Source organism: Bubalus kerabau, chromosome 21 (assembly GCF_029407905.1).
Source record: "Bubalus kerabau isolate K-KA32 ecotype Philippines breed swamp buffalo chromosome 21, PCC_UOA_SB_1v2, whole genome shotgun sequence".
Taxonomy (NCBI): domain Eukaryota; kingdom Metazoa; phylum Chordata; class Mammalia; order Artiodactyla; family Bovidae; genus Bubalus; species Bubalus kerabau.
The window spans coordinates 59,062,760-59,081,216 of NC_073644.1; the positions used below are offsets into that span (position 1 = coordinate 59,062,760).

Consider the following 18,457-nt stretch of genomic DNA (forward strand, 5'->3'; position numbering starts at 1 on the left):
TGCCACAATTTGAGAGCTGGCCTCAAGAAATGGAGACAAAGAGACGCTGGAACTGAAGACTAACTGTACTTAATCAAGATGATGCCAGTCAGATCACCAATGACCAACTTCAGGATGACTGTCAGAGCTGACTGTACTGTTTCTGCCTGTAGCCCCCACCTTCAGCCTATAAAATCTCATGCCCATGGATTGTCAGTGGCAGGGGAGCTGGCCTTTGGACAGGCATTCCCCCCCACCACCCCTGGTTGCTGGCGTCCGAAACAAATTTCCATTCCATTTCACCCTCCTGGCCTCTTTATTGGCTTTTGAGTGGCAAGCAGCCGGACCTGGGTTTGATTACACATTCTATGTACCTAATAGACATTTCCACATTAATTCCAAAAACAAACAAACAAAAGCATCTGATACATCATTGCTCAAGCCAATGTTGTACCCCAAGCTATATTTCTCTTCCCTTCCCAACTTGCTGCTTTTCCTAAGAACCAGTATGCCTACCACATATATCCAAGTCACTGTGGACTCCCCTCTCTGCTTCTTCCCTCCTCCCATAAACTAAAGACAGCCTGATCCCTTTCACAAGGCAATGGTTTCTTCTTGCTCTTCTAGCTTCATCTCCTCCCCCATCTAAGAAATCTTATTTAATTCTCAGTCCTTTTATGTACACAGCATGCACTTATTCCATTTTTCAGTCACCCAGTCATGTCTGATTCTTTGCGACCCTGTGGACTGCAACATAGCAGGCCTCCCTGTCCCTCACCATCTCCCTAAATTTGCCCAAGTTCATGTCCATTGTATTGGTGATGCCCTCTTCTCCTTCTGCCCTCAATCTTTCCCAGCATCAGGGAGCTTTCCAACGAGTCAGCTCTTCGCATCAGGTGACCAAAATACTGGAGCTTCAGCTTCACCATCAGTCCTTCCGAGTATTCAGGGTTGATTTCCCTTCACTGGTTTGATCTTCTTGCTGTCCAGGGGACTTTGTCCAGCACCACAGTTCCTTACTTCTGCTAAATTCTCTTCCTTGCCTTGTTAAAGTACAAATTCCTACATTCTCTCAGATGTACCTCAAGCATCTCCCCTTGGAACCGGAGAATTTGTTCAGTATGTTTACTGACGACAGAGATCAAGTAACTTAGTTTGGCACTAGGAACAAGTCCTTGCACTACTCCTCATAAGCCTGGTAAGTAAGAGCCTACTTCCTGCTCTGGACCAGGAAGAAGTGACCACAGGGTGCTATGGCAGCAAAGGAGGCATACGTAGTCACTAGTGCGAACTTCTTTCCGTTTTTCTTGTACTGAGCCTTGTAGATAAGCAGGAACTGGACAGGTGAACATTAGGTCAGAGGAAGGCATTAGTTATCAGAGCACATTCTGGTAACTGCTAGTAAGGTGCACCACGCAAGGGGAAATGGGTGGGGGTCGGGGCACAGGGAAGGCCAGGGAGCGAGGGCCCACGGGAAGAAATCCACAAGCAAACTAGCAGCCATGTGGAGGACACGGGGTGGACGCCAGGTCAGAGGCAAGGAGGCAGAAAGGAAGCTGCTGCACCCTGCTTAGCAAAATCCAATGCTCCAAAGCTGCGGCAGCGGGATGGAGGGACAGGGCAGGGAGGACACCTTATCCTTGTTCCAGATCTAAGTAACACACATTTCATCTTCAGAACAAGCCTAAAAAGTGATGTCTTGACCCATTTTTCCTCAAGAGGAAACTAAAGCTCCTAAACTACTTGTTCAACATGACACAGCTTACAAGTAGGAACAGAGAGTCAAACTTCAAGGATCCCGCTCCTGAGTAGCACAATGTGTATCTCAAATGCACATCCCAGTATAAGGAGTAAATCATGTTGCACAAATAAATCTGGCCTGTTCAATTTACAAAATTCATAAATAAACTTCCTCAGAGAAATACTCTGGCAGGTTTAGGGTAATAATCAGGATTTTAATATTACTCCAAGCTGTGTACAATTTTAGATATAGAAATTCTACAGCGATCTTATGGGCCTAGTTCCGCTTTCTCCACTTCTTAATGTGGCACGGACCAGAGTTTAAAAGTATCTTATCAACCTGTAAACTCACTCTGCCCACTTAATCTTACCGAGGTAGGGCATCTTTTTTAAAAGGACTGATCTAAACATAAAACGTGCAGAAAAGAAAGTCAACGCTTACCGGGGGTAAAGGGACAATTGGGAGGCTGAGCTGGACGTGCACACACCGCTGCACACAGAAAACTATGGCCTGCTGTGCAGCACAGGTGACTCGGTGCTCTGCAGGGGCCTGCACGTGGAAAGAACCTTTAAAAGGTGGGACCTTCTCGGGCAGTCTAGTGTTGAAGACTTGGCCCTCCAGTGCAGCAGGTGTGGGCTCAATCCCTGATCTCTGGCAGGGAGCTAGGATCCCACATGCCTCTTGGGCAAAAAACCAACATAAAACGGAAGCAATACTGTAAAAAATTCAGTCAAGACTGAAAAAATGGTCCACATTAAAAAGAAATCTAAAAAATAAGGTGGATATATGCATAACTGATACCCTTTGCTATCCACCTAAAACACATTATAGATCAACTATATGCCAATAAAATTTTTTAAAATATATTTTAAAAAATCAATCTAAAAACCTGAAGCTAAAAGATGCTTAAGATGAGATCAATATTCTGCCATAGGCAATAGGCTTTAGTGAAGGAATAAAACATTTGTATGTTAAAATCACTTACCTAACAAACATACTATATGAATATTACAAAATACAATGTGTGTTTGGCAAACTTTCTAAAATACACTTTCGCTTCTAAAAATGAGGTGTTAGAGCTAAGTGAACACAGTATTCCTGTTTTCCTTTGGTATGTAGTATACGGCCTCCAGCCTTGAGACAAAGATAGCAGACAGTTTTCAACTCACAGATTAAGTAGTTTCTAGAACACAATGCAAGCCTAGGGGAAAATTTGGTCAAAATGGACCACAAATGTCTGCCACAGGCCTAAGAGTAAGATAGCCTGTCTGTTACTCCTGCCCCCAGGCTCAGGGTGACAAAGACTCTGTACTGAAATATTTTTGTTTCTGTTATAGATAGGCTATTTCATTATTATTTCACACCAGATAATGCATGCATCCTGATGTAAAATGTAAGTAAAATCAAGAGAACAGTTTTGTGAGTTGTTTGTGGTTTTGTTTTTTTGCTATGTCTGACAAATAAACTTACTGTTTTCTAGAAAATACTATCTATGGATGGTTTCAGTTACAATAACTAGGGTTACATTTTTTAAATGCTCTTTCTATTCATTTGAAAAATTCAGTGTTATATATACAAATGTATGTATGTATGTGTGTGTGGTACACACACACAGTTATAGGAGAAACATCAGCATTTCAGATTGGTAATTTAAATTATGTCAACTACACATGTTTATTTGTAAAACTTCCTGTAGTGAAACATGCTACAGTTACCTATAAACATTCACTTCTCACTGTTTACAATTTGAATAATTATGAAATGTTTGTATTATGCAATCAACTGAGTTATAGGAAATTCACATAAACAATGTAAGTCTGATGTCCAATCCTTTACAAATATGAAATTATTTTCACTGGACTTTCAAATTGGTAAGTATAAATAAAATGAGGTCAGCAATACTTTAGGTGAGGCAGTTTCAACAATTACCTGAAGAGGTTTTGTTAAATGTACAAATTGTAAAACAAAACTTCTGATATTAATCTCGCCCTTAATTCCAGACATGATTAATCTGAGATGGTCTCTATTAAGGAGTGTTTTATAAACTTTTATTTATTTTACTTCTTGCCTGTTTCCATTTGATCCAAGGCAACATAATCAGGAAATACATAAACTATGTAGACATCACCACAGACCAGCTAATGTGCTTCCATACAAAGTAACTAAACATTACTTAGTGACACTAGGGTTTCAGAAAGTGATTACCACAAAAACTGGACATAATTTTTATTTTTCAGAAACATGTATAAATACATTGGTGTCTCAAAGGCAAATCAGTATCTTGATCATAGTCCTAGACAAATAAGCCCTCAAATTTACTATTAACTGAATCAAAATTAAGTCTTATATACTCTTTTCAAACACTGAATTTTTAAAATACTCAGAGAAATTTAAAAATCAAATTTTAGTTTTAAAAATAGAAAAATTAAAAAAATTAATTAATCCTTTCTAGATTATAGTTTTAAGATTTTTAAGTCATACGGAACAGATGGTCTTGCCAGCCTTTTGTGAAAGACCTTTTAAACATACACGTGGCCAATTCATTTTCAACCTTAAACGAAGTTCTCTGTATATTTACACTGCATCATTTGGTAGTTAAAATAATAAATACTTCATTAAAAGATATCAATTCCTGCTGCTTCATGAATTCACAGTACTTTATTTTTTCCTACTGTTGGATTTCAACATATATTTTCAACATACCTTTCAACATATGTTGATAAAGATGACTCAAGTTTTAAGTCTATCCAAAAGGGTATCAAATCTGTGCTCCCTCTGACAGTCTTAGGTGGGAACAGTTAAGTCTCGTTAAACTAATCTATTTCTGGTAGTTTATAATGTGGGTGTTTTCTATAGCCCAGATGCCCAACTGCTGTTGAACAAACTATGAGTCTAACACAGTTAGCCTTCCCAAGTCCACCTGTCAGAATCACGTGCTGTGCGCACATCAACACACGTACATGCCTCAGTTCCTAAAGCAGTTCTGCTCCTCTAAGGAGGGAAACAGGCTTTTGATCAACACACTATCAGACACTGAAGTCTCTGCTAAAATCAGTAGGTGTCCAATTTTCACAAAAATGGAAAGAGAAAATACTTATTTAGAACAACAAAAGTTAAGCTTGGCAAAAGTAGTTATTTTTATTTACAACTGCATGTATTAAGGTTACAAGAGAAACACTAGTGATACCATCTGAACAAAAGCAATGATTTATTGGTAATGGAAATGAATGAAATATTGAAAGTCTCTGGCGAGAATCAAGCAATTATCCAGGAGCTGTAGATCTGATTGCAACATGGTCTTCCAGTGTCATCTGTACCTTTAGTGGCTTTCTCCTTTTTTTCCAACTACCTAGGAAGAACAAAAATAACTTTATATATACCTCTTATTGATTTAGACATATGAGTTATTTTCAAAATACTACTGTTATCATTTTTAAAACCTATATTAATTTTTGTATTTGCATTTCTTTGGCATGCAGTGTATCTTCATTGTTGAAGCAAACCGTGACACTCCCTCCCCTCCCAGCCTCTAGAAATTAAAACTAAAATACATGCAGGCTATTTTTGGTATTTCACACTGTTTTAAGAAAAAGTAATGCAACTTTTCAAAACAAGGTTGACAGTTTAGAGAAGTTAATAAAAAGATGATGCTACATGAGTGAAACATATTGGCATACTATTTTTAGGCAATTAGATATCAAATGTTGATCACAAAATAATGTAGAATTAAAAGAGTATGCTAAACTTATGTCTTCATGCCCAAGATGACAGGTTTCTAGACTTTTCTATCAATATGTAGACATGCAATGAAAACAGATTAAAAATGACTAATTTTGCCTAGTTTCTATTTTTAAAAAATCCTGGTTACTAAAATATACTACTAAAATACAAAGAATAAATCTAGGTTCAGTCAATGATTAGAAAAATTTTCTATGGCAAGGTTTAAAAAATGTCCTAGGTTGCTATAAACGTGGTAGCATGAAACTATAATAAATAAATCTGATTTCTAACAATGGTTCTAGAAAACAAAGCCTCTATGGGAAGGTTCTAAATCTACATTCTAATCAAACAATTTACTTTAAACCTAAAGTTCATAATAATGTATTCTCATGGCAGAAATGCCTCTAAGGAAATCTACTTGCAAGCCACTGAACATATATTTACATATAACAAAATTTCTATGTACATTTGTAAGTACAATTTTCATATTTTAAATTGACTCTGATCCAAAAGGCAGCGTCTGAATCAAGCAAAACTCACAAAGATCTTCAGTACATATCTGGTCTAAAACAGAACTTGGGATTCTGGGAATCCCAGATTCATGGGAAAAGATGATAAAAACCCATTCTACTGAATTCCTAATCACATTTTATGAGAAATGCTGTTTTCCCCATCTTGAGGAAAAACACTTTTATTGCTTTAAAATAACTCCTCTTTAATCCAAGGAAACCACGTGCTACCAAGTCCAAAAAGCCAAAAAAGACACAGAAGACAGTCTCATAAAAGAGTATGTAGATGAGAGTAAGAAGTTCAGGTTTTAAGAGCCGGGGGAGGGGGGAGTCTTCCTAAGAAAGAAGGGAAGGTGGCGCTATTTGTACCACAAATGAATTTAAGCAGATAAGCACTGAAAGCATTGTTGATCATTATATCACTTGGGAACACACAAACACAGAGCTATTAGATTAAGCAAAAGAAAACAAAAACAATTAATATTAAAAATTAACATTTTAGCAGATGTGATACAGTAGAAGACACGAATCTGCATACTGTTTCACAGGCTGATAACTCTCAACTTGCCAATGTGTATTCTCTGGAAAAAAGAAGAAATTCAGCATTCCAATAAGGAGTTTCTCACCCCAACAGTAAAGCTCTTTTATTCACTTTTAAGTCTTTATATTACACCTCTGACAAACAAAAGTTTTGGTACATCAAAATTAAGTGTCAAAAATATTTATTCAATAAAGAGTCCATTGATTGTCTATGTTAATATTTTAACTCAGCCTAACTTTTAGTCCGTAAGTCTTTCAACTGGCCTTGAACTCACTTGTGTTGGCAAAGTAGAGGACAGGCCCATAATTAATCAGCAAAAAGATTCTAGAGCTACAGTTCCAATGAGAAAACCCGTATCTCTCAATATCAGCCTAATCAATATATTACACTAGCTCTGATGTAAAAGAACTTGGTGAAACTGCTCATATTTGATTTCCAAAATGATTCTATTGTTTCTAAAAATACAAACTTTAGATCGGATTAAAACATTATCCAACTATTTAAAAATATTTATGACAATGTAAGTTTCACTGCAATATTATTTCTCAAAATGTAGTACAAAATTAAATGAGACAGGAGAAAGTAAAAACAAACAAAAAGTTGGGTGAGTAACCTGGTATGGTAATGAAACTAAAGCGCCCAGTTGCAAGATCAGAACAAAAGCTCAAACAAAATAAAGCCAACTGAGGAACATCGACTAGAAGAGATCTGAAGACAGAGATGGTTGAGGCAATCTAGGTAACAGGGGGGTTGATCCAGATGACAGAAGCTGTAGAAATCTTGCCCAGCAATGGCGAGAACGTGAGAAGGGTGAGAGCAGACAGGTGCTAGATGAGCAGAGAAGCAAGGAGGGGAGTAGAGTGAGATAAGGTCAATCTTTATATTACTTCATTTTTAAAAATCTTCTGTTTTTAGTTCATTTGAGTTGGATTAAAAAAGCTGAAAAATAAAGACAAAAATGTTACAACAATAGCTGATACGGTGAATGGCCAGTTAAGAAAAGTCTATTTCTATTACCACGATAGAAAATCTGCTTTGCTGTTCACATGCACCTCATTCCCTAAGAAGCAGAAGCCCCTTCACTTTTGCTCAGTTCTGAATACTTCTATTACTTTTGTATTAAAATAAAGCAAACCATGTGAAGAGCATATTTTTGCAAAGAAAACATCTACTTCCAATTAAAATGGCAAGCTTTCTTCATGCTGCAACATATAGAATACATTTACTACAACAACAGATAGCCTAAGTATATATTATAATCTGGGCACAATGCCTCCTATGAGCCAAAAACAGAAAAACGGAAGGTATGTTCTAGCCTCCCAAATCTGCCAAGTATGACCTTCTAACACTGTAAGAGTATGCGAGGTGGTCTAAGACTTCTCTCCACAACCAAGACTCAACAGCATTACCTTAGCTTCTGTCATCTTAATAACCTAAGGAGAATATCAATGACATTCTGAGAACTAAAATTAACTAGGAACAACTCATGCAACATAAAAACAGAAACTGAAAATGCTACATAATTCTATTTTATCATTCATTAAAATCATTTTATACAATTCTCTTCACTACACAGAGAGGTAACTCTCCTGTCTGTGCTGATAAAACACATGCCAAATCTATATTGAAATTTTAAATTCTAATTACTGTGTGGAATGCCTTTAAAAGTCAAACTGACTAAATAAGTAAAGAGAAAGTGCCGTACTTGACTTGTCCTTGAATGAAGGACTTGCACCATCTCAGTTCCATGCCCAGGGTTCCTGTTTTCCATTCTACCTAGAGCGCCCACTGCTGCCTTGAACTAAGCTTTGATTTATATTGATTAGCATTCCAAACATTAGGGCATTACCCTTTAACAATATAAACTTGTTACTATCAGAGATTATGACTACACATAACACAGTACCACAGGGACTACAAGGATCAGAGCACACATCTATTATTTCCTTCACTAGAATCCAAACTCACTGATGGCTTTTAATAAGTGACTCTCAATAAGGCCAATTTCAGTTAAACATAAGCTGCTTTTTAACTGTAGCTTTCCTACGCTAAAGTTGCTGGCTTGGCACAATATGAAAACTACTAAAATATTAGCTTACTTTTGAGAAATAAAACTACAGGACAACGGAGGACACAAGCAGTGCAATCTCATTCAGAAACTACTGGAAGAAAATGTAACATTAATATACATAAGAAAATCATTCAAACAAAATTTTTCAGACATTATAAAAGCAAAAGATTAAGAAGTCCAGAACACCAAGAAGGAAGACCATTACACTGTTACATAATTTTTGCAGCAGTTCTCGGTGTGATCCAAGCTGGGTGACCTTGAAACCCATTCAGGGAGTCTTCAAGGTTAAAAGTGCTTTTATAATCATGCTAAATAAATTGTTATTTGCCTCTTTAACTCTCATTGTCTCACAATATACAATGAAGTTTTCCAGAGGCTACATGACTTATGATAGCAAAACTGACTGAATGCAGAAGCAAATATGAGAATGAGAGGATTCTACTAGACTGTATACAGTAATTTGTCAAAATGTAAAACAATGTTCTTCTCACAAAATTGGTTTTTGTTTTGGAAAATAAGTATTTTAATTTTAAAAAATCACTTGTGCTAACACGATAATTTTAATAAATATTGTTTAAATTTTCCAGTTTTAACTTCTAAGATGGTAAGTATTAGATAAATACTGGCCACAACAATCTTTAACAGTGTAAAGGTGTCCTGGGACCATCAAGTTTTGAGTACTACTGTTTTACAGTCATTTTTAATAAGGTAAAAAAAGTACCTAGTTAAACATATGGTATTATAGAACAAAAAGAAATACTCTCAAAGAAGAAAAGAAAAATACCTCTACTATCCTAAAGAGTCAAAAAAGGTAGTTTGGTAGTCAAAAAAGAGAGAGAATAGGCTGGAAGAGATGTGAACTGTTGTTCAGTTGCTACATCATGTCAGACTCTTTTGTGACCTCATGGACTGTAGCCACCAGGCTCCTCTGTCCATGGGGTTTCCCAGGCAAGAATACTAGAGTGGGTTGCCATTTCCTTCTCCAGAGGATCTTCCTGAACTAGGGATTGAACCCGCATCTTTTGCATTGGCAGGTGGATTCTTCACCACTAAGCCACCAGGGAAGAGCTAGGGATAGGAGAGGGGATGTTAAAGAGGTGGACGCATCCTGAGATGGGCAATTATTAATGCACACTAGAAAAACTGTAACTGGATGGCAGGCTGGTAAGAAGATAAGTAAGAGTAGGGGTTACCTGGAGGAAACATGGAAATCAAGTAGCATAAGCTGAGGTGAGAAGCCAGGAAACCAGAGGAAATAACGGGATTTAGAGTAACAGATCTTAGGAAAGAATTGCGCTAGAAGCAAACTACGCAAGGCACGGTTCAAGCCAAATCCAACGGCATGTGACTCAAACAAGCAAAGGAGCAGAGCAGGCAGCCAGAACGTCTTTGCTGCTCACACAGTTTCCCAGTGCAGCACACTTCGTATCATAAAAACGTAGATGTTTAATCTCTGCTTCTTCTGACCTGTCATTATGCGTATGTCAAACATCCCACATGACAGATCTAAGAACAAAACTGTTCCTACAGCTCCCAAAAGTTAACTACGCTGTGAGACAGGAAGACAGCAGTTGGAAAACGATGTTAAAATATCTATTGTCAGTGTCCAGTTTCATAAGTTCATCCACTGTTATGAAATTTTATTTTCCTGCAACTGAATTAAAATCAAACCTCATCAAAAAGAATGAGTTTTCTGGGTGTTTCATGGCTTCAATTCCCAAAACAGGGGTCTAAATTGGTAAACCAGGTGCCTCTTCCTCCACACACTGGCAGCCCTGGGGAAACGCTTATGTGCTTCCTCTCTAAGTAATCATCCCAAGTTCTAGACCACCTGCCAGAGGCAGCCATCGGAAATACTGCAATACCTACATCTCATGTGCTGCTGCACACTTAATCTGAGTACAGCAACTGGGTTCTGTACTGATAAAGTTCTTGATGGCACATCTATGCTCTGTGGTTGTGTATTTTAAGAGTCATCCTCAGGAATCGTTACCAGTTAGAAGTACAATGCTCTCATTTCTAAAGGTCCCATGGTAACATAAATTCTTACGCAAACCTTAGGAGTATGTCCTCAAAAACAAAAACCAAACCAAAAAAGCCACTGAACACATATGCCTGTTCACTGAAGAGTTATTTGCTGAAATGTGTTCTTCAGCACAAAGACATGGTTTGAAAGCATCTCAGTGAAGCAAAGGAGCCCATTCTTCTTGATTAAAATCATTGTCATTTTAAATATGTTTTCATCAGAAACAATGATAATCAAAATCTTAATATAAACAAGCAAAAGTTCTTAAAAAGTCACTAATAATGACTTAATGTACTCCAATTTTTCACTATCCCTAACTACCTTCTATAACAAAACAATAATTTATACCTTCTTATTTGGATGCCATTCATTAATAGACACTGTGTCAATGAGACTTATCTTTATTAGAGATTTCTCTTAGTAAGAAATCTAAAAATGTGATTAGAAGACCCTACTCTTCTGTTTATCCTTATAAGATTTCATGATATGATTTTGATACTTTTAAAGTTATTTCTTTAAAATTACTATTTTTATTTCTCCTAGATATCATTTAAACAAACTTACTCGTTTGAAGTCATTCATATTTGTTGCCTGGACTGGAGTCCCAATAAAAGTAAAATATGAAATTCTTGTTGTTTCTTCTTCACCTTGATTGGACTGAACAAATATCTACACACACAAATAATTTTACCATTAACGATTACACTTCTTTTTTGATAAACATGCTCAAAGATTTAATCGATTTTCTTAGGTTATTAATAAAAATACCTTCCATTCTTTATAAGGATTAGTCCAAATTACATTTACACTAGGATTCCTATAGCATCATTAATTCTACTGTCTGCTCGGCTGTTCTTACCTGGTCCAGGGGGATCATGGCAGAATACTTACATATGTAAGCTCTGCATGATTTGGCATGATAATGTTGAAGGGTCAAAATTAAATTATTTACAGGGAATATTGAAAGAGTATGAAACTCAAGATTACAATGGACAGAATGTTACTGAAATTTTACTAAAACCACAATTTTTACTGAGGAAAATCTTGGCAGTTATATTCTTTCTGATACGCCATCATTCATTCTATTCCCTAAAATGTTAAAAGAAAAAAGAGCACGCTGGAAATCAGTTCCTAAAACTACCCTCCGCTTCTCATGTTTTTTTAAGCTCGTCTCTGTACGTGTTCAGTAGCTTCAATCGTGTCTGACTCTCTGAGACCCCGTGGACTGTAGTCCACCAGGCTCCTCTGTCCATGGATTCTCCAGGCAAGAATACAGAAGTGGGTTGCCATGTCCTTCTCCAGGAGATCCTTCCAACCTAGGGATCAAACCTGCGCTTTCTGCATTGCAGGCAGATTCTTTACCTACTGAGCCACCTGGGAAGCCCATACTGTGCCTTGCATGTTTTATTAAGCTTGCTTCTTTTATACTTTCTATTTAAAATTTCCCTCAGCATGTTAGGAGACAGACGCTTTACTCATAGGTTCTTCTTCAATACACTGGATTATTTAAATTTGCTCCATTTTTAAAAATAATACTCAAGATGCTGTCTACTTAAGAATATTGCCTCTCTTGATTTGGGCAACATTCTTTTTCCATTTTCAGATGAAAATCAGTTTTGTTGTTTTTTTAGGCAACCACAGGTTCATCTCGAATTGAGCTGACCAATTAAAAACTTCAAGTCTATAATAAGTAGACTATTAAAGTAGTTCTCTATTTATTTGCAATGCTTTTTTAATCTAAGCACGACAGTTTATATTTACTCTCTTAAAAATTCATATACTTATTTTGATTAGACTTTCTGATCAAAACTGTCTTTTCGATTTCAACTTAATCATCAAAAAAAGTGACAAGTGTGCTTTCTGTGTCTGAACTTAAGTCACTGACTAAAATGATGAGCTTAAAAGTATGATTTAATAGGACACAGTAAAGACTGTGAACCTATCACAAAGTAACTATGTTCAATGATCTCAAAGACAGAAGAGATTACATTAGGATCTCTGGGTTTAAAGAGCTTTTTCCAATAAGCAAATGCCTTCCTCCCATCACTACATAAAGCAATAGGTGTTATTAATTGAATGCTACAAATGTTACAAATATGTAACAAATATTTGTAAATATGTTACAAATGAATAAAGTCAAGAAAATATTTCATAACCAGTGTTCCAGTTTGATATAACCATTTTCTTTAATTTCATCCAGGTAAAATTCTTCTACTCAAAACTCAATATAATCCTTTATCTTACCACTAAGTATATTCTGTGAAATTCCACTGAAAGCTTCCCAAAATGAACACAGCTATAACATTCTTCTAATTTACAAAACCGGAATCTACTGACACAAAGAAATTACACTCCTTTGGCAAGTCTGTGCTCCGGTGACTCTGTGCTGGTTCCAACTCCTTTTTCTAGGCATTCTACTCTAACCCTCCTAAACCCCTGCTCTGATGGAATGGGCTCTGGTTGACAGATGGCTTAGAAGCATGTGCTGGGTTTAACACTAGAATTCAAAAAAGCAATTAGTAACTGCTAAAAAGCTGCTGATTTTGTAATGTAAATTAAGGTAACACAAAATTATGCTTTTAAAAAGTCAGTTTTTACTGAGATCATGGCCACTACACGATTCAAAAGTAAATTGGATTTTAGAAACGTATCCTCACTCATTACCAGGTACGAAGGAAGAATGAGTATCTGGTTTAAGAATAAATGTTCTAGAATAAATTTTTAACAAAAGTTGGCATATACATGCCATATATATATATATATGTATTTGACAAACCTACAAATTAAAAAAATCCACCTTCCTTTTTAGGGCACATAGATGAATTAAAAAGAAGAAAATTTAATTAGCTCATTAGACATTTTTATGCATTTCAAGCCAAATGGACCGTTAACCATTTTTAAGAATAACTTGAGTCAGCTAGGACACTGAAGATGGCATAAATTGTCACCCACAACCCGTTGCATACATGTGAATGAAACACTACTTACAGTTACACTGTTAACGTTCTGAAACTTAACATAACGAAGAGGGACAATACCATCTTCTTTAATATCATCCTCTGTTAGTTCCAGAGCTTGAGTTGGCTCACTTCTTTCTGCCTCTTCAAAATCCATAGATCGCGGTAGATTGATAAAAATTTTTACATATTTAGGACCCTGACCTATAGAACGGTAGAATAAAATTAAATGCTAACATCAAACATATAATACTTTGTCCTCTTTACCATTATGTTCACTCTATACAGACGTGCCCACATATGCACACACCTACCTCTCTTTAGAAATTTTAAGAACGTCTGAGTATTTTCACAGCCATACTCCTCCTCTCTCAATAGATATTTAGTGGTATATTCTTGGCCTGCTGAAACTACACTAAATACTATGGATACCAGATTAAAACACACATACACACATGCACACGCAAACATATACACAGAGTTCCTGCCCTCAACTGTAAGAGACAGGCAATGAGGGATGTACAGCTCCCAGGGAGGAGGTACTGGCAAGGCGGCAGTGGAGTCTGACAGCACATGCAGGATGATGAGAAGTTTCATAAAAGAAACACTGAGCTGCGTCTTGCAGTTGCCATCAGCTGGCACCTTTTGTTATTTAGGAGAAAAGCATTATCAGTGACAATATTTAGCCAGAGGAAATTAACTACACAAACTGCCAAATTTCGTCTTAGGGATTAGGCTGTGCTCAGTGCTAAAACCACTCTGTAGAATGTCTTAGTCTCTCTAGCTTCAGACCAGTACCCTGTGACTGACTGAGGAATCTCAGCATAGCCATACTGCTTACATACTCATTTCTTTGGCATTTGCTTTTACAAATACTTTGTATTTTCAGAATAAATTAACAATTTTATTAGTGAAAAAATCATTAACCCATGGAAACTTAGAATAGTAAATAACTTAAGGGAATGCCATCTGATAAACAGGGCACTGTTTCTCCCAATCAACTAAGAAAGCAACAACAAATCCTAGCCCCCTCTCCCCACCTCAGGCTCCCTCCCATGTCCATTCCCAGCAGCAAAAAAAAAAAAAAGAAACAGAAAAAAGGGGGTGGGGTGAGTCAGGCCAACTCTGTATTGAACAGAATGGGAAATGCCAAATTTGCACAATCATGTTTGCAGCATCATAATATGTATAAAGAAAGTGCAACTATAATTAGAGCACACACAGGAGGATCTAGGGCCTTAGTTTTATCGCCTGTAACAGGAAGAATGTGAAATAAGTCTCCCCCAGTTCCCACCCTGAAAAACAGCTACCTCAAACTTAGAACTCTTAGTTGGAAGAAAGGACTCCTTTGTTTTCGGATGAAGAGGAAAACGGTAAAAGTTGACTTTTTTTTCAAATTACTTTTGTCCCAATAATCTTACATTATATGTCACTGCTTTGTTCCAAGAACAATTTCACTCTTTCCCAAAACAAGAGCTCTCTACCTCCATTTAATAACAAGTTTTAACCTAAGGGACCAGTAACAGAATGGAAAAAGAAGATGGAGTATATACATATACACAATGAAATACTACTCAACCATAAAAAGGAATGAAATTTTGCCATTTGCAGCAACATGGATGGACTTGGAGGATATTATGCTAAGTGGAACAAGTCAGAGAGAAAAAGACAAATACTGCATGGTGTCACTTACTATGTGGAATCTAAAAAATAAAACTAGTGAATCTAACAAAAAAAGATACAGACTCAGAAATAAAACAAACTATTTACTAGGAGGGAAGAGGGGAAGGGACAAGCAAGGTAGTGTTAGGGAATTAAAGAGGTACAAACAACTGTGTATAAAATAAATAAGCTACAAGGATACACACAGGGAATACAGCCAATATTTTGGAATAACTATAAATGGAGTATAATCCTTAAACACTGTAAATCACTATGTTGTACACCTGAAACTTACATACTGCTGTACATCAACTATACACAATTTAAAACAAAGAAAAGTTTTAAATATAAGCCAGCAGGTCTATAGAGCAGAAAGTTACTTTATAGAAAAGCTGCCCATTACTCACCATTATCTGGCCCTTGAAATTTCATTGAATAAAGCTTAACAGGCTGATTGAATGCCACAGTAATAAGAAGCTGTGAAAAAAATAATTGTCTCATTTTTAAAGGGCTGTTAAACATCTTAAGTAACACAACAGCTAAGGAGAATTAAAATAATTAAACAGAAAAAATTTAATTCACCTAACATAAACAATGTAATACAGAATATCAGTAAGCTGAAAGTAACTTGATTAGTTTGACATTTGAGAAATACAATAACCTATTCTTTTTATAAAGGAATAACAACAAAATTTAACAGAATTAATTAAAATTATATGTTAAGAACCTAAGGCCTCATGACCTAAAAACTGGCAACATCCACTCCCCCCCACCTGAAAAACAAATTAAACAAAACCCCCAAATTAAAACTTAAACTATGTATTTTAACATACTAAGCTTAATATTTCCTGAAACAGTTTATCTGTGGCTGCATCTACCCATGTCACTTGACAATCTGGAGACAATGCACACAGGTTATGTGGAGAGACTAGATCTCAAATGGACTCTATTTGATTCAAAACTCAAGAGAACAGGACTCACAGCTCTATTAGTAACCTCTAAACTTCCATCCTAAATGAATCTGACTCACTGAATCTGGAAAGCCACCCGAGGGAACTGAAATACAAAACTGCTGAGACGCCTCTCTCTGATTCCTTCACTCAATCTTCCTTCCACCAAAACTTTGTCTGATGAAGATACCTCTATGCTTCCACCCTGGGAAGAAGGTTTCCTCAGCAGGAAGATTTCAGGGAAGCTGTAGCCAGCCCTTCTGATACAATCATCACATTAATTTAGGGCACCGTTTACAAGGCGCACAACATGACGGTATTTTCAAGCAATAAAGTAAGACAGTTCTGGTTGGAGCAAAGGAAGATGGGATTTAGATTTATTTCAAATCACTGTGGTCTATTTGCTTAAGAAAATACTCAGACTACTCTCTTTAGTTATGTAAGTACTTTTAATACTTGACCTGTATTTGGGTGTCAGGAAATAAACATGACCCATTTAGGGACCTGAACCATAGGTGAAGAGGATATGAGAGTAGAAAGCTGGAAGTAGATAAAGTTAGTAAGCATATGACATCCTCTTCCTGAAGCCACTGATTTGACTCTTGTAAGAAATCAGAATATAAATACGATTTATATTTTAGAGAAGTAACTTTTGTGAACATATAAAAGATATACTGGAATGCGGACAAAGCAGAGGCAATGGTACAGTAACTAAATAAGAAAAATGTTTTTAAGACAATAAAATTTTAAATAACAGGTAAGATAAAGACAGAGACGGCGTGATCAAGGCAGAACTACACTACCCCACTTCCTCTGCGACAACACTGCAGGAGATACAGGGAAACACAACAGGTTTACACTGGGAGTGAGGGCGTTTACACTGGGAGTGAGGGCTAGACATAAAGGAGTGTCATTTAAGTGGGTAGAAAGTATGACGGCAGCTCAAGAATGAACAAAAGGACTTAAGAATAGTGAAGGCTTAACCCAGGCTTCCGGACAATCCAAGACTTCTGTGATTCTCTGCAGTGCAGCTGGGATAAACAAACAAAGAAAGGGGGTGAGTTGACAGGGTCAGAGGACAGAGATGGTTATAAAAAGTAAGAAAAAAGTGATCATCTGGAAAGGAGAGACATGAAACCATGAGATGGAAACGTGTGTGGACACAAATACTGATAATCTCTACAAGCCCAAGCATTCAGTTACCTGTTCATCACAATCAGATTCCAAGAAGGTCATGTCTTTTCGTAAACAGTTGTCAAATCCATGCTCATCACTTTCATTCAGACATTCACAGCCAGCTTTGTTAATAAAAGGCATTAAATCCATCTGAAAATTTAAACCAAAACTTTAGGCAAAGCATTTGGATTTGGTATAAAAATCTTAGTAAGAAATGTAAATATGTAATTCTCTTTTAAACTCTAAAAAATTATGTTTTCAGTGTACAACACTTGTGGTTAACAATTTTTAATGGTTATATTCCACCTATCTTTTTAATAACCTGTACTATATTGACTTTATTCCCTGTGCTGTACAATACATCCTTGTGATTCTTTTTTTTAAACTTTTTATTTGTATTGGAGTAATTCTCTCTTGACTTAAAAAATTGCTATCTCATTTAAAAGTTACTAAAACTTTTATAATAACCCTTTTGTCTAAACTTCTGATATCTACCACTAATAATTAAAGCCAAATTGAGGCTTAGCCCACTTAATAAGTATCTAAAACCAAGTCTTTAACACAAAGATTATTAAATGCTAACTTACACTTTTTTTAGTAACAGTGTTTGGCAGTGGAAAATATGCAAATTAAAATAAATCTCTACAAAATATCTAAAGAAAGCCTACCTCCCTCTTCTAGTGATAATGCACTCTTTAAACCTATATCCAAGAAGAGTTCAGATTAAAGATGAACTAGGGACTTCCCTGGTGGTCCAGTGGCTCAGACTCCGAGCTCCCAGTGCAGGGGGCTCGCGTTCCATCCTTACTCAGGGGAACTAGATCCCACACGCTGCAACTGAAGATCCTGCATGCTGCAACTAAGACCCCAGCACAAGCCAAAGAAATAAAATAAATGGTTAAAAAAAAAAAAAGGATGAATAGCAAATAACTACTTAAAAAATTATATTACGGAAAAGTCTAAACATACATAAACAGACTAACACAGTGATCCTCAGGTGCCCACTTCCTGGATACAACAATCATCAATTCACAGCCACTCTGGTTTCACCTTTACTCTGCAACCAGTCCCAACCTTCTTCCCGATTATTTTCATGTAAATTTTAGACGTTTTTCTCTTGTTATT

At 36.5% G+C, this 18,457-nt stretch overlaps 1 protein-coding gene across 4 annotated transcripts in view; it reads right to left on the reverse strand.

Moving 5' to 3' along the window:
- Positions 1 to 4,836: 4,836 nt before the first annotated feature.
- The window catches only part of TXNL1 (thioredoxin like 1), a 43,248-nt gene continuing 29,627 nt past the window's right edge, over positions 4,837 to 18,457 (reverse strand). Inside the window, exons 4-9 of one of the 4 annotated variants that reach the window (XM_055559704.1) lie at positions 17,360 to 17,482; positions 15,614 to 15,683; positions 13,576 to 13,748; positions 11,152 to 11,256; positions 6,488 to 6,530; positions 4,837 to 5,069 (exon numbers count right to left, since the gene is read on the reverse strand). In XM_055559704.1, coding sequence (XP_055415679.1) covers positions 6,492 to 6,530; positions 11,152 to 11,256; positions 13,576 to 13,748; positions 15,614 to 15,683; positions 17,360 to 17,482 — 510 coding nt within the window. In that variant the 3' untranslated portion in view covers positions 4,837 to 5,069; positions 6,488 to 6,491. Of the gene's footprint in view, positions 5,070 to 6,487; positions 6,531 to 8,589; positions 11,257 to 13,575; positions 13,749 to 15,613; positions 15,684 to 17,359; positions 17,483 to 18,457 lie in introns of all 4 variants that reach the window. The other 3 variants (XR_008706851.1, XM_055559705.1, XM_055559706.1) reach the window with 3 other exon arrangements.